Source organism: Erithacus rubecula (assembly GCF_903797595.1).
Source record: "Erithacus rubecula genome assembly, chromosome: 16".
In the NCBI taxonomy this organism is placed as follows: Eukaryota; Metazoa; Chordata; class Aves; order Passeriformes; family Muscicapidae; genus Erithacus; species Erithacus rubecula.
In genome coordinates this window covers 10,991,661-11,014,721 of record NC_136668.1, presented here as the reverse complement: position 1 = coordinate 11,014,721, position 23,061 = coordinate 10,991,661, and the positions used below count along the sequence as shown (strand labels likewise).

At 48.3% G+C, this 23,061-nt stretch overlaps 2 protein-coding genes across 51 annotated transcripts; one reads left to right on the top strand and one right to left on the bottom strand.

Moving 5' to 3' along the window:
- Positions 1 to 7,086: 7,086 nt before the first annotated feature.
- On the top strand, positions 7,087 to 22,574 carry HNRNPH1 (heterogeneous nuclear ribonucleoprotein H1). 50 transcript variants are annotated; one of them, XM_079319571.1, is made up of 16 exons: positions 7,087 to 7,210; positions 7,755 to 7,866; positions 13,761 to 13,820; positions 14,566 to 14,703; positions 15,548 to 15,703; positions 15,904 to 16,047; positions 17,535 to 17,673; positions 18,673 to 18,851; positions 19,086 to 19,157; positions 19,257 to 19,369; positions 19,536 to 19,671; positions 19,841 to 19,924; positions 20,056 to 20,106; positions 20,969 to 21,031; positions 21,138 to 21,230; positions 21,794 to 22,574. In XM_079319571.1, exons 2-16 carry the CDS (start codon positions 7,818 to 7,820, stop codon positions 21,916 to 21,918), a joined length of 1,602 nt encoding a protein of 533 aa, XP_079175697.1. In that variant the 5' UTR covers positions 7,087 to 7,210; positions 7,755 to 7,817; the 3' UTR covers positions 21,919 to 22,574. The 50 variants fall into 50 exon arrangements, with proteins under 50 accessions (XP_079175697.1, XP_079175658.1, XP_079175693.1 ...); XM_079319532.1 differs by having other exon boundaries at positions 21,679 to 22,574; XM_079319567.1 differs by having other exon boundaries at positions 19,236 to 19,369.
- On the bottom strand, positions 8,441 to 13,122 carry DCK (deoxycytidine kinase). Its single transcript, XM_079319578.1, has 7 exons — positions 12,879 to 13,122; positions 12,150 to 12,265; positions 11,554 to 11,747; positions 11,176 to 11,323; positions 10,821 to 10,936; positions 9,391 to 9,490; positions 8,441 to 8,736 (listed from the first exon to the last, which is right to left on the bottom strand). Exons 1-7 carry the CDS (start codon positions 12,976 to 12,978, stop codon positions 8,698 to 8,700), a joined length of 813 nt encoding a protein of 270 aa, XP_079175704.1. The 5' UTR covers positions 12,979 to 13,122; the 3' UTR covers positions 8,441 to 8,697.
- Positions 22,575 to 23,061: the final 487 nt, after the last annotated feature.

Here is a 23,061-nt window from a genome sequence, read left to right as displayed (position 1 = left end):
CTCTCCTCTCCCTTTCCCAGCAGTAGGCATATCTGGACTGTAAAAACAAAAAGCAGGGCTTTTTGGAGGAAATGATTAATTTTCCACATTGTTTCTTTTCCTTCCATACATTTTAAATTGGTTTCTCCAGCAAAGCCCCCAGTCCATTTCCTTTTCAGGCTCTCCTGCCTTGGAGTCATGCTGCTGCATTGAAACTGGCAAATGCTGCAGGGTAAGGCTTAAAGCCAAACAAAAATAACTGTCCAACACTTGTCTCTACAAAGTTTTCAGTGCCAGAGAGCCCCATCCTCACCAGAATCTTCAGGTGTCACAGCAAGAGAAACAATAACTTTTTCTCCAAGCATATTTGGAGACACATTTCAGAAAATCTGAGCATAGTTTAACCCTGCCTGTGCCTTAGCAAGGTCATGGAGGAACAGATTTCACAGTGAGCTTTCACTTAGCCTTTGCATTAACAGATCCTACCATCTCCTGAAGACCTCACCTTTTTACCAGTGTAACCAGTCACCTCCCAGAGAGTTAATGCAGAAGGACTAGCCCCAGCTGCTGGTGCAGGTCCTGACTCCACATCATAACTCTGCTTCCTGGGGTTAGTCCAAGTGGGTGCTCACTGGTTCTGTAGACACAATCTCTGTCTTTTATCCTACAACCAGTTTTCTAAATTTGCTGTATCCACCTGGAGCCACAGCCCACCTCAGTCCTGCTTGTGTCCTCTCTGTGTGTGACAGGGCCGCAGGATGACTCATAGGAGGGAAATTAATGATTCAGCAGTGAGATTGTAGCCGGCTTCTCCCCTTGGATGCACAGAACACCATTAAAAATCCTGGCACGGCACAGTGAGGCTCTGGCCTTGGTGGCTGCCATCGCCAGTTCTGCCACAGAGAATCTGACGGGCACATCATCAGCCCTTCAAACCACAGAGGGGCCATTTCAGGTGCCCCGAGCAGAAGGGAAGCTGCTCCCCGCCACCAGGGCTGCTCTCATTGCTCTGGTGCTTCATCAGGCAAAGAAAACCACTTTGCACCAATCGATGGTTCAAACAGTCAATGATTTTGGGATCTATTCAATTCATGATGCTGCTGCCCAGCACGCTGTGCTGGTGCTGTACGGTTTGCCCACCCGAACCTGGTGCAGAAATGCTGGGAGGCCGCTGGGCTGGCACTGGGTGTGCTGGGGGAATGCACTGCCACCCCGGGTGCCCCGCAGGTGTGACAGCCACGCCGTGAGCAGCAGTTTAAAGGTGATCCAGCCGCCAGCGGCACTGCTGCGCTCCCGTGGGCTCTAGTGCAGCGCTGAGAGGGGGGGTCCCACCGCTGCCCCCGCCACAGGGGTCAGCCCGCTCCCGCCGGATTCGTGTCCGTGTTCCCTGCGGGACGCTGTCCCCGCTCCTCCCGGGCTTTGCGCCGCTTCTCCCCCGCGTCGGGAGAGGGCGCTGGTGCCCCGCCGCTGAGCGGGGCGGGCCCGGGGGGTCCGAGGGCAGCGGCCCCCGGCGGCTCCGGGCCCGCCGCCCGGGCCCCGGCACCGCTGGCTGCAGCCCGGCTCCCGCCCGGGCGGCGCTCACCGGGCAGCGGGCACTGCCGGGCTTCTGGCACTCGCCCACGAATCCGCCTGCTTCCAGTTTGATCCGTGCTGGGCCAGGCTCTGGCGTTAAGGTATTGGGTAGGAGAGCTCTGGAGCCTCGCAGGAAGCTCCTGGGGACGCTTACGACACACAAAGCAAAACACTGCGGACTCCAGAGCTCTTTCCTACTTCCACCCCTTACGGCTGCCAGTTCATTACCAGCAGCAGGGAGAAGAAATGTTTGGCGTGCGGTATTTGGAAGCAAATCCGCTCTGATAGTGCCACAGGCTCCCAGGATAAGCAGCCGGCCGGATGGGAGGCCGGCAGAGAGCAAAGGAAATCCGCAGAACCAGCGAGAACTTTTTTTATCACGAGAGGTGCAGAGGCTGAACTCGTAAACAAGCCTCTGTCCCCGGCGGGGCGGGTTCCACGCGAGTGACGGTGCAAGTGCGGGGCTCTGTCCCGCACAGCGCGGCTGCCGCCCGCACCGCCGCCTTCCCAGGATCCCGGACAGCTCCCTGCAAGGCCTTTGGATCACGGTGCAGAAATTTGCGGCTTATTATCGTGAAAAGTCCAAGGGTACCCACGTGTACTTCCCTGTCCGTGAGGTGCTGGGCCCTCACCGTGGTGCGGGCAGCGGCGGCTTTATGAGTGGCCACCAGACCGAAATGTTGTGCCCTGGCATAAGGAAGGAGAGCACCGGTGTCCCCAAACCCACGGAGAAGCGCCCCAATCCCTCCGGAGCACTAGGTGGAATGGATGCAGGACACTCTTGAATTTCCCCGAGAAGCAGGGCTGCTAACTTTGGTAGGGCGTTTAGGAGGGAAACTCCCGTGGGGCCGGGAAAGGAGGGTGCAGCTGGTGGCCCCGGCTTTGTGGCACTGGCATGTCAAGCAGGTTTCCATAGCACCAGCATCCATAACACGGGGCCAAGGGGAGGGAGAGAAGTAGGTCAGACAGGGCTAACAATACCCAGACGTGTCTATCTGTGGCTCAGCCTGACCCAAGAAAGGAGTGAAACGGAGAAGAATGGGAGAGGGAAAGAAAAAAAAAAAAAAGAAAAAAAAAAAGTATCCAGTCTGAGCAATTAATTTCTATCCCTCAGAAAAATAAGGACTTTTTAAAGCCACATTTGTGTATCAGCGCTGAGCAACCGAGACTAGCACCCACCTCCCGCCCATCTGACAACGGGCTACAAGGGAATTCAAATGCTAATTTGGAGCCAGACTTCTCAATGGGCCTTTATTTCTGCAGCAGCACCAGGATCAGAGCTTCGGGAGCCAGCCGGCAGAGGCTGTGAGGATGCAGTCTTAGAGCAGGACTGTGCGACACTTCCCTTTCACCTCACCATTTCTCACCGTCACTTTGTTACCCCTTGTCTTAGTTTTACTTGTTTACGTGCAAATGACTTCAAGGGCAAGGAAAAAGAAAGGTGGACACATGGAGTTGTGTGAGTGAAACGCACTAGTAACATCTAGTAAAAAAGTCTAGTAGTAATGTCTAAGTAAAACCAAAGCTATCTGCAACTTTGTATGTTAGCAGGTAGGAAGGTCAGGAAAAATCTTTAAAACTTTAAAGTTACAATTTGCCTAGTTTTCATCAGTTTTCTACCTCCCAGCAATTACCACTTGTAAAAGAGCTCCAAGAATTCACCTTTCCCCAGATAAGGGCGGAGCCAGAGCATACATAAGATAGACAGGGCTCAACATGGCCCTTTGGGAATGCCCTCCCTCCAAAGAAATACTGACCACCTGCTGTGGAACCTCAGGGAAGAGCATGCCCAGCTCCAGCCCTCACCTGTGCTGTGCCAGACTCTGTTCAGGGACAAAAGGCAAAAGTTAAGTAGGATGAGACAAAGGGTCAGCACTCAGGAGGACTCACAGGGCACTTCTGGAGTGAGAGAATAAAAGAAGATCTGTGCCTGAGCATGTGCATCATGTGACACTTTGATGTGGCACCGGTTGACAAGAAAAAGCTGGGTGACCCCAAATTACTACGGCAACATTGCCTGCAAGGGGTAAAAGTCAGGGATCATCATTCCAGTGAGGCCTTGCAACAGTGAGCTGTTGTGGTCTCTGTTCTGAGCCTGCAGTTGGCAAGTGGCTAAAAAAGGCTCAATTTCATGAATGCGGTTTGCCAGCATAACAAGAGCTCAGGACTGCTGTCTGCCCTGATACAGTACCACAGCACACTCTCCCAACATTGGACTGACTCACCTCACTGTCCAGTATCTACAGCTTTACAGCTTGCTCTCCATTTGTGGTGGTGTAAAGAAATGCAGACAAGGCTCCTTGGAGGTATGTGAATGGCCACTTCCCCACCTCTCTCCTGGCAGCACACGGATGAAGTGCCAAGGTGCTGCGAATGTTCTGCCTGACCGAGGAAACCTTTCCCGGGAGCAGCCTGATGAGCTCAGCACTGCACTGCTCAGCCAGATGGCTCCTGGACCAGAGCTGACTCATGCCCACAGAGCTCAGGCAGCAGGACAGGCAGATACCTGCAGCACGCTGTGGGAGACACTTCACCCCAGCTGGCCCTGCACTCACAGTGGGCAGCTCCAGCGGTAAAAACCAGGTGTTCTGCCCACTGTTATCATTCTAAATTATAATTATAACGCTGCAAAACTGAAACAGTGACAGGCCTGGGTTCCAGTGACAGAAAAACACCAGGCGGTGAACTCAGCCCAGCCCTGAAAGGGTGCAACCATCGAGGGAGCAAAACTCTTCATTCTCATAGTGGTAAAGGATGGTGGGCACTATCTGTGGATAAGCTGATGGAACAAAGGGAAGGGTGATAGCTTCTAACAGTGCAGCAGTGGCCTCAGAGAGAAAAAGGGACTTGGGTATCTGCTTTCCACTAAAACAGTGTTTATCAACCTCCCCAACTGTTTTCCAGCTTGGCTTCTTAGTGAATTACAGCTTAGAAAAACTGGGAAACATGAGCTACATCCAATCTGTGCTGCAGACCACCATTTTCAGAGAAATAATAAAGGTAAAAAACAAAAGTACAAAGGAAGAAAGGTGAAGTATAACCAAAAATCCTCTTAAATTGTCCAAAGCAAACATGGGAGGGAGACTCCACTGGCAAAGCTGTGAACTGGCAGCATTTGTGGGTGATGAACATGGCCATGTTATCTAATATGGCAGAACTCACATCATGCATTTTAATAGCATTGTTTAGCTTCTATTTGTCACAGCATTATAGCTAGAGGCTGTTTCAAAAGGCATGGGAAATAACAGAAAGGTTATAATTGAATGGTAGGGCTTTTGACTGGAGATCACACATGCAGAAAAACACACAAAGCATTGGTAGTATAACACTTCCATATATTCCCTGTTTTCAGAGTCCACATGAGAAACAAGTCAGCTGCAGCAGTGTTTACTGAGACTTAATTAGGTTTGCAGATTAACTGTAAGATCCTGAATTATAGATGCTCATATGCAAACATGAGGCACATGCAACACACGTAGCTGAGACATGAAAAATGAACTCTGTGATGGCAGCAGCAGAAGAAACAGATAACAAGTAAGAAGGAAAGGGAAGGCACATACAGTGATGATAGACCGAATTTTGTTGTTTCTTCACAGCAGGTATTTAAGTTTTGATCAATTCTCTCTGTAATGGCAAATGCTGATCCATGAAAGAATCATTGGTAATTATTTTTTGCATTGCAACAATATCTCCAAAACCTACTTAGAAATGAACACGCTCACAAAGTGTCTCCATATGCTCTCAAACCGGAGTTGCAGATTGTCTCCATTATTTTCTTGCCCTGGAAAGAAGCACAAGCAAGATAACAAAGAGACTGGTACAAAACAAAAAGTTCTTGAGCAGATAGCAGGTTTCAAGAGCTTTACTTTGGTCCAGCTTAACACTCCACGTATGTATTCAGCTTCATGCATCTCTCTGCAGGCTGGACTGGGGCTCTTCTCCACAAAGCTGTAGGGAATTTGGGATGTTGCACAGGGGCTGTGACTATCTGGCAGATTTCTACTCTGGTGTCCACCTCTTTCCCCATTTTCTACCTGATGTACTACAACACCCACCAGGCTGAGCTCGCTTGGATTATAGCCCTCACTCCCCCAGTTGACTTGAATGAGGCAAACCCTTCTGGTTTTGAGAGCAGCTCCTCTCCCCTGCTGTCTGGGCAGCAGGTGTGCCTTTCCCCTTTGCAGGAATGAAACAGTGAATTTCTGAAGTAGAACAAAGCCCTTTCAGGAAAAAACATGTACCCAGAGCTGCAGAGTGAGCCACTGGGTCTGTTGGAGGGGAAGGTGCAGGTGTCAGGCTCACACCATAAAGCAAAAAGCCAGATAAACATGCTGCCTGAATCCTAGAAGAAATTATGGAAGGAATAAACTGTACCAATGTTTTCAGGAAGATTTTTGTCTCCTGTCTGCCTCTGTGCAAGTGCTCACATACCATGGGACCATCCCCAAGTGCAAAAGCACTTAACCAGCTAGAGCCTCTGAGGAAAAGGGCTGCTCTATTAGCAGTAATTCCATTTAAATTGTTAATTATTTTTGTCTTTCAAACACAGCATATACATTGGCCAATCACAAGTCTTCTGATAACTATTTATGTCTTTGCTTGTCCCTGGTGCTCACAGTCACGTTCTTCTCCTGGAGGTGGCTGTACCAAACTTACTGTGGGATATGTCAAAGGCAGGCTGAGTTTTTTGCCTAAGATTAGTAGCACTTACATATTTGCAGAAAGAAGTAATATGACCTTTATTCTAATACTGGAAGGATATCCAGAAATTCTTGTCAGTGTGAACACAGGATGATTTTAATTTCCTAAGAAACCTTGAAAGAGAGGGCCTGTTTAACTGTTCAACTAAGTAAACATAGGATCAAGAAAATATTAGGCAAATCAGGCTTTGTTTCTCACTGTAAATGAGATAGAAAGAGAACAGCCATTACAGCTCTCTTTAAAGCCATTTAACTATGTAAATCATGATGCATAAACAACAGAAATCCCACTTTCTGTCCTTTTCCAGATGCATTAATGGGGACTAAAAATACCAATCAGGACTAACAAAACGACACATAGTAAAAGTACCCCAGCCTATAAATATTAATGCATACCATAAAAAGCCAAAAATTATCATTATCTCATGGCTAGAAACGCAAAGGCCTCAACGGGGATTAGCAAAGGGATTTGCTTTACACTCACTAAAACTCAGCCAGAAACAAAGCTCGGCTCGGAGTCGATGCCGCACCTCCACAGTCCTAAGGTCACCTCTTATCTGTTCAATCCCACAGCAAGGCTTCCTTGCAGCTATTTTAACCTGAAGTTGCTTCAGCTCATGATTCTTTGTGGAGACGGTCGGTCTGGTTGGGAGAGGCGCCTGAGGGCGCAGAGGGCATGTGAGAAGTGGCCATTCCCAGCACCCACCCGGGATTCCAGGCGCAGTTCCACACAGGAACCTCCCGCACCCAACCCAAGCACAGCCTGAGCGCTCAGGCCGGGCAGCGCTGGCCACAGCCGGGCTCCACACAGCGGCCCTCGAGCGGGCGGGGGCCCCGAGGCCCGCGCAGGCCCCGCCGCGGCGGGAGGCGGAGCCGAGCCCAGCTGACACCGGCGGAGGGCGGTGCTGCAGTGCGCGGAGCCGCCGATCGCCGCCGGAGCCCCGCGGCTGCAGCTCGCCGTGAGCGCGGGTGCCGGGGACGGGTGGGGGACGGCGGGGCGGGCGCGGGGGGAAAGACGAGGCCGCCGCCATGTTCGGGAACCGGGGAGCGGAACGGGCGGGGGCGGGACTCGAACCGGAGCCGAGGCCGGGGCCGGAGGCTCGAACCCGGGTCCCTGGGGACTCGAACTCGGTCCCGCGGGGGGCACGGGGAGCGCGGGACCCCCGGGGCTGCCGCGCTCTCCCCCCTCCATTATTCCCCCCCCCCCCACCGCGCGCGCGGGGGGCCGGACGTGACTGGCTGCGTTCAATTTGTCACGCGGCCATTGGCTGGCGGGGGCGGGCGGTGCGTGACGTCAGCGCGCAGCGCTGCGCGGCCGGCGGCCATTTATAGGCGCGGAACGGGCGCTGCGCAGCCGGAGCGAGCGGGCGGTACCGGGAGCACGGGCGGCTGTATCGCGGCCCATCCCCGCGGGAGTGCTGAGAAACCCCCCGCGGAGCGCCGATCCACCCTCTCCGAGCGCCCCTTCGGCCGCCGCTGAGCTTTTTGTTTCTGTTCGCGCAGCGCCTGAGCGCCCCCGCCCAGCTTTGTTCTTCTTGCGGTCCCTGCGGGGAAGGCGCGGCCAAGATGGACCCTTGTCACACCGAGGAGACCGAGGGCGAGATCCCCGGCCTGGGTAAGGCCCAGCGACGGCGGGCGGGGAGGGGGTGGCTGGAGGGAAGGGAAGGCGGGGGGCGGATGGGCGATGGGGCCCTCGCGGTGCCGCCCGCCCGGGCCCGGTGGCGCGGAGGCCGCGCGGAGGCCTCAGGATGGCGCGGGGGAGGGGAGGGGGGGCGGCGGGGACGGGCCCGGCCGCGTGCGCCGCTCAGCCCCCCTGCCGCGTGCGCCGCGCCGGGCGGGGCCGCGGGGACTCTCCGGGGTCGCTGTCCCGCCTCCGCCGCCGCGCCCGCCGCTCCCTCCCTGTGCTGGGGGGTGGGGGTGAGACGGCGAACGAGATAAGCGTAAATTACAGTTTATTACAGGTCTAACGTCCAGCCTTAAGTAGCGTAAATCCCATGGAAGCGGCCACTCAGTAAAGCAGAAGTTGAAAGTAAAGGTTTCTGGACGCCATAACAGTCTCGTCTTAAAATGGTGAACCCGTGCCAATTATTGCAAAACAACCCTGCTTAGCGCCTGCTATCTGTTTACTGGGTGTCGGCCTCTGACAACCGCTGAGCTCCCCCCCGGGGTGAACCACTCAAGAGGCAATATGATTTTAAACTCTTTATTAAACAGCAGAGAATATACAGGAAAAAAAACATCAAAATACCCCATATTTCTTCTTTTTAGCTATACAAAAAGGTCTATCAAAACCCACACAGCTCAGACAAGGAAAAAAAATAAGCCAACTCCAAACCATGTTTTACATTTCTGGCTTGCTTTAAAATAAGATACACAGGTAATGCATTTGTAAAGTAAATTTTTGAATAGAGATTATTAGGTGAACTTCAGGAACTTGTTATTCGAATTAATTTTCATCTTCTAAAGAAGTGAGGAAAGACTTGACCTATGAGGAAAAAACACCACATATATTTTTCGGTGCATTAAAACACAAAGTACCAGGCTTTTCTCTTTTTTTTTATGTACAAATGGTTTGCTACTATAGTTTTCCAGTGGTGTTTTGCCCCTATATTTAATTCATGACCTGAAATGCATGTGGTCTTTCAGAGGGGCAAGGATATAAGATGCAATGTCTGAGTGTTCAAAACAAAGCTGTTAATTGCTGGTTTCTATAGAATGTAATGACAAATATCTCCACAATTGATGACTGAGCACCCCTTCCCAGTTTATTTAGAGCTGTTAAATTGAGGGAATGAGGCTCAGCTTAAAGGAGTCATTCTTCAGTAATCTCAAATTGATGACCCAGAACAAGATGAAGAAAATGGTTTATGGAGTTCACTAGGAGAGCACTTCCTCGTGCTTTTAAGTACTAGGAGGAGGTTTTTTCCCATGGACTGGTCAAACAACTCCACCAGAGTTTCTTTTGGCATTTACATCCCCAAGTCTTGCTTTTCCTTGGAACTAGTAAATACCATTTTGACTCAAGCAACCTCTTCATTATCATCTTGTTTACTCTCCCTCCCAACTCTGGAAGTGTCTCTGCTTGCATGAAAACCTCAGAAAAAAAAAACAGATACAAACCTCCTGATTTGGTACTTACTTTATCAATCAGGTACTCCTGTTTAATTTTGTCATTCTTAAAATCTTCATTAACATCCAAAACTAGAATAGGAATCTCCTTAATGTACTCAAAATCGACTCTGTTAAATAGAAGAACATAGTTGGAGTAGAAACTACATAAAATACTGTGTATACAAGACTTCTGCTCTTGGTTACTACGTGCACCCAAGATTTAAATCTGGTGCTCATAACTTTAATGTCAAGTCTGTCCTTAATTGGTCTTCATATATTTCACGAATGTGGACTCTTAGTATCTATCTGTAATGTACAAGGCGGAGGAAAGATACTTTGTTTTTTTTTTTTTAAACCTTAATTTCCTTTACCTTGTTCTTGTCACAGAATCAATTACCAATTACTGATTTTGTAAGATGAAGTATTTTTTGAAAATATCTCCCGTGTCCTGTGTCTTCCCCACCTAATCCACTTACTGAGATGTATTTTTAAAGCTTCCTTTCACGAGGATGATCTCTTTAACAGGTTAGAAGACTGGTATTTAAAATGTATTTAGACATAAGCAAGACCATTTTGGCCTCTGTTTAGGAACAGGTGGGTGCAGTAATTAGTCTTTTTCTGAGTGTGGAAGGCATTTCTAGAACACAGTACGTGTGCTGAGCAACATTCTAACTTATGCTCACACACTTCAGTGTTCCTATTAAAAACACAGGAAGTGCTTGCTTACAAGTTTGGAATGAGTACACAACGTAAACATTTCCAAAATTCCACACTGTGCACTGCCTTCTGCCTCCTAAGCATTTGGGTCATCCTATGTGAAACTTCAGCAAGTAGATCAAGCTGATAATGTACTTTTCCTGGAATTGTAATGCTTCCCAGTCAGTAGAATATTTTGGGCTCCTCTAGGGGAAAATCTAGAGTCTGCTTTCAGATTTAGAGATTCTTTAGATGAGAAAGCCAGTAAGAGTCAATAAGGAAGCAGAGATCACTCAGTTGCTGATTAGGTTTCCTCTGTAATACATCTGCCAAAAGACTTTCTGATTATTGTTTAAACTGAAGTTAGGATTAATATTTAAACTTTGTTGAAATACAGTACTGCTAGTTTAAAAGTGGTTGAGGCTTTGTCTGCCCCTTACATTGCATTAAACTGCATGGTGAGAAAGTGATGATTGGCCCTTGAACACCTTTTTAAGTGTCCTGTTCCTGAGTCCTAATCAGCAAAATCCAGGTCCTTGTGCTGGAGTTAAACTGTAAAGCTTCCTAGTTGAAGCTAATGCTTAACAAAAATTTTAAATTAGATGAAGTTCCATCTCTTGAAACCTGAAGTGGTTGGAAATGTAAGTCTATCCAGCTGCCTAAGTGAACCTAGACTTAGGCCAAACTCGATAAAACTAAGGCTTAATGTAGAAAAGAGCCTGGCCTGCAAGTTGAAACATGCTACAGAAGATGGGCTCCTACCTCATAGTCCTTTCATGAAGCCAGGTTTCATGTTTATAGTGCAGGTTTTCCAAATACTCAAGCTCAATTCCTTGCTCCTCTTCTCTTCCCCTCGTCTGTAGCCTTTCCATGCATTTCTGGGGAAAAAAACCCAAGTATAAACCTAGTCATTAATCATGTGTTGTAGGTTAAATCAGCTAAACGGATCAAGTGGCCCTTAACTTGGAAGGACTAATGCTAGACATTAGTGAGCATTAATTTTAACTGCTTGGCTGAACATAAATGAGTTAAATGTAGAATAACTTTTTAAAGTACCCTCTTAAGCCTCTGGAAAACAAAATTGGAACTGAAAAACCTCCATTTTTAGTGAGCATACCTGAGGTGTGGTTCTGAGATAGATCATGCCGTCCAGTTCTATATCTGATTGAAACTGATTCAAAAGCCATGTGTGCCAGTCCTGATAAATAGACCACTCTGTTTCATTAATGCTTCCAGACTCAAACAGGTTAGAAGCAAACACGTATCTGCAATGAAAGACATCAGTTTCATGCTAGGAATGACAAAAGTGAAGTATCAACACTTGTCATTATAACAGAACTATGGTATTGAAAAAAATGCCTTAATCAAGTCTGCTGCCTTGCAGCAGGCTAGTTTAAATATCATACTAGTTTAAATAGCATTTCCTCAGCTCCACGTCTTTAATAGACCTGGAAGCTGCTAATGTGAGTTCTTGCCGTGCTGTGAGAATAATTACCTGTCACTGTACACAGATCTTTCGAAAAATTGCACTGGATGTTCTGCTTCATGTAGCTTGGCTGAGACAGGTTTTAATTGTGCTTTTACTCGGCTCAAGCAAGCATAAGTCTGAAATGTGTAAGCCCATCTTGTGGGTTTGTCATACAGCATTTGAAGTAAGTTTCCTCCGCTCTTCTGAGATGTTGAAAGTTCCTAGAAGGCAAGAGAAAAGTTTTCATTAATATCCTGCTTTTCTCAGTCCAAAATTCTGAGATGTTTATGTAAGGATTCATGGCTTTCTTTTTATTACTAAGAAAGTGCTTAGGCATAAGATCTTTGAGACTTGTTCCTCAGGTAAGGGTGGTTTTCATGACAGCTGCTTTGAGGAGTTTGAGTTCCAGATTTTAGTGGGATTCCCGTGAAGTAGGGGATGTGATTTGGAATGTACATTCAGTAGTATCTTGCCTTTACAATTTGAGTGCGAGTGCCTGACCAACTGTGGTATGACAGTGGGGATGGTCTGGCTGCTGCAGACTAAGTATAGCTGGATTTTGGCATAGCTCCCTGTCTGTGGAACTCCTTGCATTTCTTTCGGCCCAAATCCTGCGCACCTACCTCATACTCATCCTCGGCTGTCTGGATGTTGCACCATTTAGCGATGGGCTCGGGGATGATCTCCCACTCATCGCTGTGTTTCTCCAGCAGCCTGACAAACGTTGACTTCCCCGCAGCTGCGGAAGATGAGAGCGGTTCACAGGGGGCTGGGGGCTGTTTGCTCTGGGGGCAGTTGGAGGGTTGTTAGCGGCTGCTGGGGCGCGGGGCCGGCCGGGTGCGCCGTGAAAGCAAACGGTGCTAATCTGCCGTGCCGGAGGGGCCGCGCCCGGCCGGGCGGGCGATAAGGTCGGCCGAGGAGCAGCCGACATTTTAGGAGCTGCCGTGGCGGGCGGAGCCTGGCGGGAGAGCGAGGGAGCGGCCGCGCAGGCGCTGGGCCTTGGCGCGGGCGGGAGCGAACGGGCGCTGCAGCCCCGGACGGGCCAGGCGGGCCCCGGGGCTTTGTGCTTCCGAGCCCGCCCTGCGCCTTGGTGCGACTGCCGGGTACCCTGCCCGGGGGGCTCCCCATCCACCCCAACCCTGCTCCTCGTTTGGGTCCCGGTGCGGCGCTCCCTGCAGAGCCCCGCGCTGCCCGCAGAGCCGGGGGGATGAGTGCCGCAGCCTCCCCTCTCTCTCCCAGTCTCCCCCGGCATCCCAGACCCTTGGGGTGCTCCAGGCCTGACACCCCCTCGCCCCCTCATCCCCGCGGGCTCCCCCACCACCCTGAGCCACCTCCCGCACCGCCGAGCTCACCGATGTTCCCCTCGATGGAAATCTTCCTGAGCCGCTTCTGGAAGCTGGATTCGAGGGAGCCGGCGGGGCTCTGGCAGTGCCGCTTGGCGGGGGTGGACATGGCGGTGCCGAGCGGGAACTCAAGGGGTTTCCAGCTGCTCCAGCGCACTTTAAGGTTCCCGCCAGGCGGGTGGGCGGGATGGCCGCTTCCCGCCAGTCCTCCCCGGGAAGAGGCGGAGGCGCTGCCCCCTCCCCCGCCGCTCCTGCCCCCGCGCTGTTACAGAATAGGCATTCGGCGAGTGAAATGGCGAAGAGAGCTTTTAGCAGGAAGTGACTGTAGCACGGTTCCACTTAACTGCTCTCATTTGCATTTCTGTAAACGAGTTCGCCATGTTGTTTGATTAACTTATGTAAACTTGAGCATGCACTTAAAAAAAAGTCAAACAGCCTCGAGGTGTGGGGGTAGGGTAGTAGTTCGGAATGCATGAAACAGTTACGTGAGGGATGAGGCAATGTAGGCTCACAGTCTATTTTGTTACTGACTGGGGAACAAACACTCCTGGATGAATAGTGTTCATCTGGAGACTACTCAGAGCAGCTTCTGGCCTCCAGATAACCATGTCGGTGCTCTAGGAGCCTGCTTGACTCTAGGCATGGGTCCTCTATCACCTCTGTAGACAAGTTCAAACATGAGCTGGTTATCCATGGGGAAAAGGGATGGATGATTCTTAGATGCTGAGTTATTCCAGTTTCCTCTTGCCTCCTCGGTAATACTGAGGTTCAAGGTGAAATTAGCTAGGTCTGGTGTGTTTGGAGGAAATGGGAGGGAATTAACTTTTCCGTTCTTTTATGATAATTGTGACCCATTGTCTCTTCTTTCCCCATCTCCTCCAAACACACCAGGCTTCAGTGACCGAAGCGAGCAGATTGTTTCTCGTGGGGTAGCGTCAGCCTTTGAAGCTGGTAAGTGCTAGTTGCCACGCACGGTGCGTGCAGCCAGAGCGCTCCGCTGTCCGCGCCGCGCGGGGCCGGGGCGGGGGCGGCAGCGCGCGGGGCACGCGCAGTGCGGTAGCGGCGCCAGGGCGCGCGGGGCCGGGGCTTTGTTCGGCGCGGCGGGCGGGCGGCGCGTGCGCACAGGCGGCGCGCGGGGTCTCGGGGGCGGGGCCGGGCCATACCGGGGCACATGCGCCCCGCACCCGCCCCGGCCACGCCGCAGCCGCTCCCGTGCTCGGCGGAGGGCTCGCGGTGCTCGGTACCCACTCGCCACACGCCGCTTTCTGCGAGCGGGCGCTGCGCCATCGCCGGGGGCCGCGGGCCCGCCAGAGCGGCGCCTGGGACCGCGCTCTTTGTGCGGAGGAAGGCCCGGCCCAGCGGAAGCGGGAGCACCCGCCGCCATTTCCTAGCGCGCTCTCGCCACAGGCTCGCCCGCTCGCTGCCGCCTGACCGGGACTAGGCGCTCTCCGGACAGCGGATCAGGCTCGGAGCCCTAGAACCAGCGCGGAGCCCCACCATGTGTGCGTGCGGGGAAGGGGCAGGGCGCGGGCCGGGGGCGGGAGCGGCGCCGTGTGTGTGAGGCGGCAGCGCCCGAGGCCGAGGAGGATCAGGGAGGGCCGGGACACAGGCCAGGGGGGCCGCCGGGCGCTCTGAGGGGGTGCGGGTGGCGGCCGTGCTGAGCAGCACCTCAAAGAGCCCTTTCTGGTCTTTGCAGCAACCACAGAAGCAGAGACGGAGCAGAGCCTCACCCCCAATGTGATGCTCAACTCGGAGAGCAGCGAGGGATATGTGGTGAAGGTCCGGGGACTGCCTTGGTCCTGCTCCACCGAGGAGGTGCAGAGGTTCTTCTCCGGTAAGTGGGGCTGTGGTGGAATGAATAAGAGGTATGGGAGAGGGGCTGGGCTCTGCTGTCAGTTCTGGAACACTGTGGCTGTGGGAGTGCTGTAGTGAGCAGTTCAGGAGGATTCAGTAGCCAGTGCAGTTTGTAGTGCAACAAGTGCTTCAGCCAGATTCTGATAGGCAAAGCCATGTTCATGCTGCCAGGAACTCAACACAAAGGGGCCTAGTCTGAGTTGCTGGGATAGTCACAACTGCCTTTGTTTCTTGAGCAACTAGGAGAGAGAAGGTTCTATTCTAAAGAAAGTTCAACCTGCAGCAAGAATTTTGAAGCTAAATCAGTTCAGTTCTTGTATTGTCCCAGTAGACTCTCATTAAGTGTGTAGTGTGTGTGTGTGTGTGTATCCTTTCCCAAATTATTAGCACTCTGCAGTAATAAGTAGTGATAAATACATGCTTTCTGCAGCGCCTGGAGCTTTTAAAGCTGCTTCAGGAGTTTGATGTATTTTACTTTGTTCTGATTTAGTTTATTGCACTTACATTGTTACTATTCCTTACTTCATGCTATTAAGAAAGTCATGATCAAAAGCAGGTAGTATGTTTAACTTGAGGCAGAAAAGCTTTGGAAATAGCTGCTTTGCAGTTATCCTTAATACTGGTCTGTAGGTTTGACTAGAACAATAGCTGTAATCAGCATCGTAGTAATTGACAGTTTTAAATTGTAACAAGAATGCTGCCGGTTTTGTTGTCTTGATATAATTGATACTTGCACATTTTTGTTTTTAGGTTCTCTGAAACTTTCAGAAGAACACTGTTTCTGTATACATTAGTATAATTTTGGCCTTCCTGTTTATTTTCAGATTGCAAAATCCTGAATGGGGCTTTGGGTATCCGTTTCATCTACACCAGGGAGGGCAGACCAAGTGGAGAAGCATTTGCTGAACTTGAGTCAGAGGAGGATGTGAAATTGGCCCTGAAGAAAGACAGAGAAACAATGGGACACAGATACGTTGAAGGTTTGACTCAGTCGGTCTAGTAACTGACTACATTGTGTTTGTGCTTGATGGGCTTTTGGTTAATTGCCTTTTTTGTCTCTTTAAAATGCATGTGAAAGGACAAATTGACTTGCATATCATAAGTTGACTAGTTTCAAGGCAAATGACTTTAAAAATTCTTCCTTACTCCAGAATGCATTAATTCTAAGTGCCTTTTACAGTTTTCAAGTCAAACAACGTTGAAATGGATTGGGTTCTGAAGCATACTGGTCCCAACAGCCCTGATACAGCTAATGATGGTTTTGTACGTCTTAGAGGACTCCCATTTGGCTGTAGTAAAGAAGAAATTGTACAGTTTTTTTCAGGTATGTGGGATAAAAGTAGTAGCTATAGCACTATTGGTTTATGCAAAAAATCCCCAACAAACCAAACAAACATGGATTGCCCAATAGTACTTCCAACAGTATTATCATGAGTATTAAAAGTAAACAGCCCAATTCTTCACTAGTTTTCTGGGCATGAGGAACCCTTTGGATCACTACCTAAAGTACTTGATAACTAAATAATTTAGAGAATGCCAAAAAGATGCTGGATTCATACTTGGTGGGACATGCTGTTCCAAGTTAAGATTGTAGAAAAATGTCTTGCTTTCCAAATAAAGATGAACAGTTCATGTTGGGAGGGTGTTTCCACCCCCAGCCTTGGCCTTGATCAGTGAAGGATGTAGAATACCCTCACCACTGGGCTCTGTGTGAGGAACAGGTTCTCAGTAAGGGCCCATGACCTCTTCCCAACATAGAGCTAGTATTGAGTGAAATTCTGAGAGAACCTACTGAACTCTACCCAAGATGTACAGATTTACAGATTTGCCCCTTTCTATGGCGCAAAAAAGCCCCCAGAGACCCTTGAGGTTGCCTAGCTCAAAATTTTTATGGATGAAGAGATAATGTCTTGTTTTGACTAATTTTTACTTTTTTGCAGCTGTTTTATGTTTTACAAACTGGAATTAGACTATTAAAATGTTCAAGAATGGAATCTGTTGATTGTTTAGTATTTCACTTGTTTGTATTTTCAAAATATTAGATTTCTAAATGTTTTGCTGTAACAAGATATGATTGAGCTTGCTGTTTTGCTTTAAAATACAGTAGAAACATTTCCAGTTTTACAATCTCAGAACTTGTTTTTGTTTTCTGAATTGGTTATGAAAGAGCAATTTCTAAGCATGTGCATTTTAAGATGTTTTTTTCTTACATGGTGAAATAATTCAAACTATAGTTGTTAATGTGCTTAATATACAAAATGTCTCTTCTGTTCAGGAACTAATACTTAGAAATTCATGATTTTTTTCTTAATTAAGCACTCCTAAAGATTTAAAAAAAAAGACAACAAAAGCAATACTGAAACATGATGTTTGCTTAAGACTAATTATTTTACCTGAGTGACTTCTAGTAAAATTACTTGTTCTATATAAAGCTGTTTAATTTGCTGTGTTTGAATTTAAGTTCTCTTTAAAAGTGCATCTTAAATACTTTCACAGAATTGACGAGGTTTGTAATAATGTGTGAAGTTCTTAATGCACCCTGCATTAGATGCCTTCTCTGAGGGGCTGTCCCTGATCCTCAGAGCATTTCTGAGCTCTGCAGGGTGGGTTAAGAACCTGAACTGAATGGTATGTGATCATGGAGCTCTTTGTTGACGTGCCTTTTTTTATTCTGGTGTTCTAGAATCAACATACCATTCTCTTAAAAGTGTTTAAATTCTGGTGTTTTTAAAGCTATAAGAAAAAACTCATGACTGGGCTTGTGATGTTAATATTGCCCCCCTACTGGGGTTATTTGTCCTTGGGTTGAAGGGTTGGAAATCGTGCCAAATGGGATAACATTGCCGGTGGACTTCCAGGGGAGGAGTACGGGGGAGGCCTTCGTGCAGTTTGCTTCACAGGAAATAGCTGAAAAGGCTCTAAAGAAACACAAGGAAAGAATAGGGCACAGGTGGGGATGGATGGTTGGTTGGCTCTGTCACTTTTCTTATGGTAAACAATTAAATCCATATTCTCTCTTCTGGAAGCGTTAATACCCAAATCAAAATAGTATTTTGGTCTTTTAACTTGGTAATAAGTAAAGGTATTGATTGCTACAGTGTGTGTGGCACAGACTGTTTAGATCTATCCAAAAATACAAGATAAAATTGGGCTGAACTAAAATGTGCTTTGGCAAATGAGTAATAACAGGCATTAAAAACTATAGCTTGGAAATGACAGAGTTGAGAGACTATGGCTTTAACTTCTCAAATAGCACCAATTCTGCCTTTAGCTCTAAAGACATGCACAGTATTCTTACTACCATAAGAAAATGTGATAATTTCTAAACTTGTTTTATAAATTGAAATGTAACAAATTTACTTACTTGTATTAATCTTCAATGTAATAAGCATAGCTTTCAAGAAATTGTCACAAAGGGTTTTTATTCGATTTTACTTGTGACTATTTTTCATTGAAGCATGCACCTCTTGCCTACGCTGAATCTCTGAAGCATAGGCTGGGTTCAGTAGTACATGCAGAGCTTTCTGTGGCATCCTGATGGGTTAAACTCTCGGTGGAGATCGGGTTTTTAACCCTCTGTTTCCGTTGCCTTGAGCAACAGTGCTGAGTTGAGTGGACACTGGTCCCTCCTACATTGTTTGACTAACATTTTAAATTGGGGGGAGGTGGGTGGGGAATCAACATTGCTCCCCCACCCTTAAGGCTGGGATACTGCAAAGTATGAGGAGCACATAAACCCTTCAGTAAATTTAATTTCTTGAAAATACACTGATTTAAATGTAATGTAGTGCTAATAAAAGAATGTCATTGCCTACATAATGTAAGGAAACCTGGCTTAATATTACTGCCAGTGTCAAGGCTATGACTAAATGGCTTGTTGTAATGTGAAGTTGTGAGGTGTTTGTGGAAGGAATCAAAGACTGACCTCTCCCTGTGCAAACACTCGTAGGTACATTGAGATCTTCAAGAGTAGCCGAGCAGAGGTGCGCACTCACTACGACCCTCCCCGCAAGCTGTTGGCCATGCAGAGACCTGGTCCGTACGACAGGCCCGGCCTGACGCGCGGCTACAACAGTCTGGGTAGAGGAAGTAGCTTGGAGAGAATGAGGCGTGGAGCCTACGGAGGAGGTAAGTGCACAGAGGCCCAGGGAGCTGCTCCTTTGACAAGCAGCAACTCTTGGACCTGGTAGTGTCTCCCCAGCTGTGTATGTGTCCTTGGCCTTAATTCTTGTAGAAGAAATGCAATGTTGTAGTAGTTGTTGTTTGCAGTGTGTACTGTGTATTTGGATCTTTCTGTAGTCGAAATGAAAGTTTATTTGGATCTTTGTGTAGTTGAAATGAACATGTCCAATCTGTTTCTAGGTTATGGAGGTTATGATGACTACAATGGGTATAATGATGGCTATGGGTTTGGTTCTGATAGATTTGGAAGAGGTAAGGATCTCTAATAGGAACAGTAACTGAACTTACGACATGTCCCAAAAGAAACTAAAATACATCTGAAAGACCTAGAATGGACTCTTTTCTCCGCAGGGATGTCGGACCACAGGTACGGCGACGGATCGTCCACCTTCCAGAGCACGACCGGCCACTGCGTCCACATGCGAGGTCTGCCCTACAGAGCCACGGAGAACGACATCTACAATGTGAGTGCCACACGCTGCTCCCCAGTGCATGGCTTTGGGGACGGGGTCCCTGTGGGGCACGGCCAGCTGCACTGCAGCTGGAGTGTTCCTCTGCAGAGAAGGGCTTATTGTAAACCCAAACTGTTGCATTGGTGCGTTTTAATCTGTGTGACTGTTCCATGTGTAGTTCTTCTCACCTCTGAACCCTGTAAGAGTACACATTGAAATCGGGCCAGATGGCAGAGTAACCGGAGAGGCAGACGTTGAATTTGCTACTCACGAGGACGCAGTGGCTGCTATGTCCAAAGACAAAGCAAATATGCGTAAGTCTGACCTCTTGGAAGAGGTGGCTTTAGGGAGCTGACAGCACTGCAGTGTGGTGCATCTGCTGCAACTGGAATGGCAGAGGTTGCACTGCAGCTTCGCTTGCAGTGAGACAAGCTGGATGGGTTTGGTGTGAAATGCTCTCATAGGAAAACTTTCTTCTTCCAGAACACAGATATGTAGAACTCTTCCTGAATTCTACAGCAGGAGGAACTGGTGGTGCCTATGGCAGTCAGATGATGGGAGCAATGGGTATGTAACAGTCTCACTGCACTTCCAGACAAGCACTTGCTATTGAAGGAAGCTGGCTCATTTGTGCAGCTCCTGTTTATTGTGTACCTGGCATCAAAACTGAAATTCAACATTCTGTCTTAATCACACAGTCAAGGAGTCGGAAGGGGTAGTCCAAGATTGGAACACTAGCACATTGCCAGGTACATATAAACCTTTTTGGGAATACATTTGAGCTTTAATAGGTTGAATAAATGTGTGGTGCTGTGTGTGGTGTGTCTGGTGGGATGAGTGGCTTCTTTGGGAGTGTGGTAGTGCAGAATCTGGGAGATACCTATCCTTTTTATTCTCCTTCCCCTTCCCTATTGGGGATACCAGGACATGGTTCGGTGATGGAGGATGTATCTGTGGCACGTTACCTGCCATTCAAGCTGAGTCTTGGTGGTGAGAGAGAGATACTTGGAATTGGGAGAAATTGAGAAATTGTCTGAGTTGCTGTGGCAAACCCCAAAATTGTTTAAAAATCTAAAATGTGTGTTTTCAGCACAAGTCTTAAATGCCTGTGGCTGTTGTGCCTCTAAGACAGATACCCTCCTGACACCAAGCTGGGCTGGTTACGGAAATGAAGGTGGGGTTGGTTTCTGGGGGGCTCCTTTCTTGTGGGTGCTGGGGTGGGGGTGTGTGGATACACGACTGCTTTTTATAGTATTTGGTTACAAAATGTTTGTAGTTCTAATGCTAATACTGAAACTGCAGAAAGGAGTGTAGGCAAGTGATGAGGTGAACAGCAGTTGTTTGTTTAAATAGAGGTATCTGTGTCTGAACCACAGCACTACTGTGATGTGATGCACAACCAGTCTGGAGCACAAATAAGAATAATGTACACATGAGTGACTCCAGTTAATGAGCTGCTGTGCTTCTGCAAGGGCAGCACTCCTGTGTGAGGCCCCTTAAAGCCAAGTTTAAGTCTTTTGGGTGTATAACAGTGCTGATCAATCCTGTTTAGTATAGTCCACAGAAATTGTAAAAGTAACTTCTAAAGTTCTTGTTACTGCTTGGTTGCAGGAATGTCTTTAGAAACCCCATCACTTTCCTTGAGCATGTTAAACTTCCCTTGGTGTGAGCAAGGTAGTGCCAGAGTGCAGGGGCTGTTGGTTGGGTGAGGGCTGGGTTTGTTGATGACGAGCAGATATTGACCGGCAAGTTCTTAATGTTTTTACCTTTAACTTACAAGGGAGCCAATCCAGTTACGGTGCTCCAGGCAACCAGCAGCTGAGTGGGGGTTATGGAGGAGGATATGGAGGTCAAAGCAGCATGAGTGGCTATGGTAAGAGCATTTCTTTGCTGATTTCCATTGGGCCACGTGCAGCAGGCTTAACACACCTTTCACTGATGTTGAAGGGTTGTGTTATAACCTGGACAGCACAGGCTCTGAAAGTTAAAGATGTGGCTGTTTATGAATGTTGGGGAATTGGGAGGGAATTGATTCAAAGCTGCAATGGGGATCTGTGGGGGGAAACCTGTTCTAAAAGGGGCAGGAAATGCCAGTCTCAGACTTGCATTGCTCTGATCACTTCTTAATCCGAAAGCTGGGCACCAGCTTTGTTTAAACACGATACAAATGGGGGAGGGGGTCATGGGAGGCTGGGTCCTCCCTGTTCCCCCAGAGCAGTGGTAAAGCTCTGGCTTGGGAAGGGGGTGATGCAGAGCTCGTGCTGTGGTTGAACATCCGATAACTGGCTTTGGGTACGGAGCTGTAAACTGACACTTTGCAGCGTTGGGCACGGTAGACGGTATTTACGAGGTGGCCCAGCAAGGACAGGCGTTGGGGCAAGGATGCTTCGAGTCGGCCTGAGGCAGCTGTGAACCTGCTGTCGGTTTCCCCCTCAGACCCCGGGAGCCAGGGCGCCATGAACAGCAGCTACTACAGCAGTGGGAACCGCGCATCCATGGGAGTGAACGGCATGGGCGGCATGTCCAACATGTCCAACATGAGTGGTGGCTGGGGAATGTAACCAATCGCTGACTTTTGGTCACATCTTTTTTTAAAAAACAAAAAAACAAAAAACTAAGTTTAACAGTTTTGCAATACAAGCTTGTGATTTATGCTTTACTGTAAGTGAATTCAGGATTGTTTTAAAACCTTTCGGGTTCAGTATTTTTGAACATACAGAAATGAACATTCATCTAGGATGTAATAACCAAGTAAAGACTATAACTGTTAAACAATTTGGAGCGTTTCTCAAGTTAGTTTTGTTGTAGGAGTGTATTTAAGCAGTAAGCGTATTTAGGTTAAAGCTGTTCGAATTATGTTAAATGTTGCTCTTATACCATATTACATCCAACACTGTTTTGAATACATGTTGAAAGAGACATGCTTTTTTTGTAAAGAACCAATATAGGAGCTGTGTCTGAAAATCAAAGTGAACATTTGGCATGTTAGTTCTAGTTTATTTCTTTTAATATCCTGTAAGGCATGTTAAAGCTTTTTTTTTTAAGTTAATGGGGGAAACATGTTGAGACGCAATACGGCTACTTTAGGATTTTGGTCTTGGTGTTCGTATAAAATTCTGAGGCCTTGATTTAATCTTTCATTGTATTGTGATTTCCTTTTTAGGTGTATTGCGCTAAGTGAAACTTGTTAAATAAATCTTCCTTTTAAAAACTGGAACTCACTCCTTCTTGACCTCCAGCTTCTTGTAACCACACTTGCCCCATGTCCTCTGTGCCTGTTGTGCTCTTGTGCTGCAGCTGCAGAGCACTGACTCTGTAACACACACTGAGTGTTACAGTGACAACTTGGGGGGGAGCAAAGGAACCCACCCCGCAGGGTTGGGGGGGCCCGGTGGGCATTGGGTCAGAGCACTGCACGGCCCTGCCCTGAGCAGGGGGTCTGGGCCCTGAAATGCTGGGGGTGAGGGGCGATTCTGTCCTTTCATGTAGGCATGGGTGACTGGGCGGCTTACTGCAACCATGTTTCAATAAATGCAACTTGTCAAACATAGTTACAGCTTTTTGAGCACTGCAACTTTCCCTGAAATAAGGAATCTGCTTCCATGCAGTGGCCCTAGTGCTTTATTTCCCCTTGGTAATGAACCCTTTGTCCTGAAAGGTTAAGAACCTGAGGCCCCTGTCGACAGTGATGAAAACACCCTCCT

What these genes read in the sequence shown, in the direction of transcription:
- DCK (XM_079319578.1), bottom strand. Translation starts at nt 12,978, where the DNA reads ATGTCCACCCCCGCCAAGCGGCACTGCCAGAGCCCCGCCGGCTCCCTC. An exon ending in CTTCATGAAAGGACTATGAG is followed by an intron (nt 9,491 to 10,820) that starts GTAGGAGCCCAT and finishes TCTATTTAACAG; the next exon opens with AGTCGATTTTGAGTACATTA. An exon ending in AGGAGTACCTGATTGATAAA is followed by an intron (nt 8,737 to 9,390) that starts GTAAGTACCAAA and finishes TTTTCCTCATAG; the next exon opens with GTCAAGTCTTTCCTCACTTC.
- HNRNPH1 (XM_079319534.1), top strand. Translation starts at nt 7,818, where the DNA reads ATGGACCCTTGTCACACCGAGGAGACCGAGGGCGAGATCCCCGGCCTG. An exon ending in CAAAGACAAAGCAAATATGC is followed by an intron (nt 19,672 to 19,840) that starts GTAAGTCTGACC and finishes TTCTTCTTCCAG; the next exon opens with AACACAGATATGTAGAACTC. An exon ending in GGCTGGTTACGGAAATGAAG is followed by an intron (nt 20,532 to 21,137) that starts GTGGGGTTGGTT and finishes TTAACTTACAAG; the next exon opens with GGAGCCAATCCAGTTACGGT.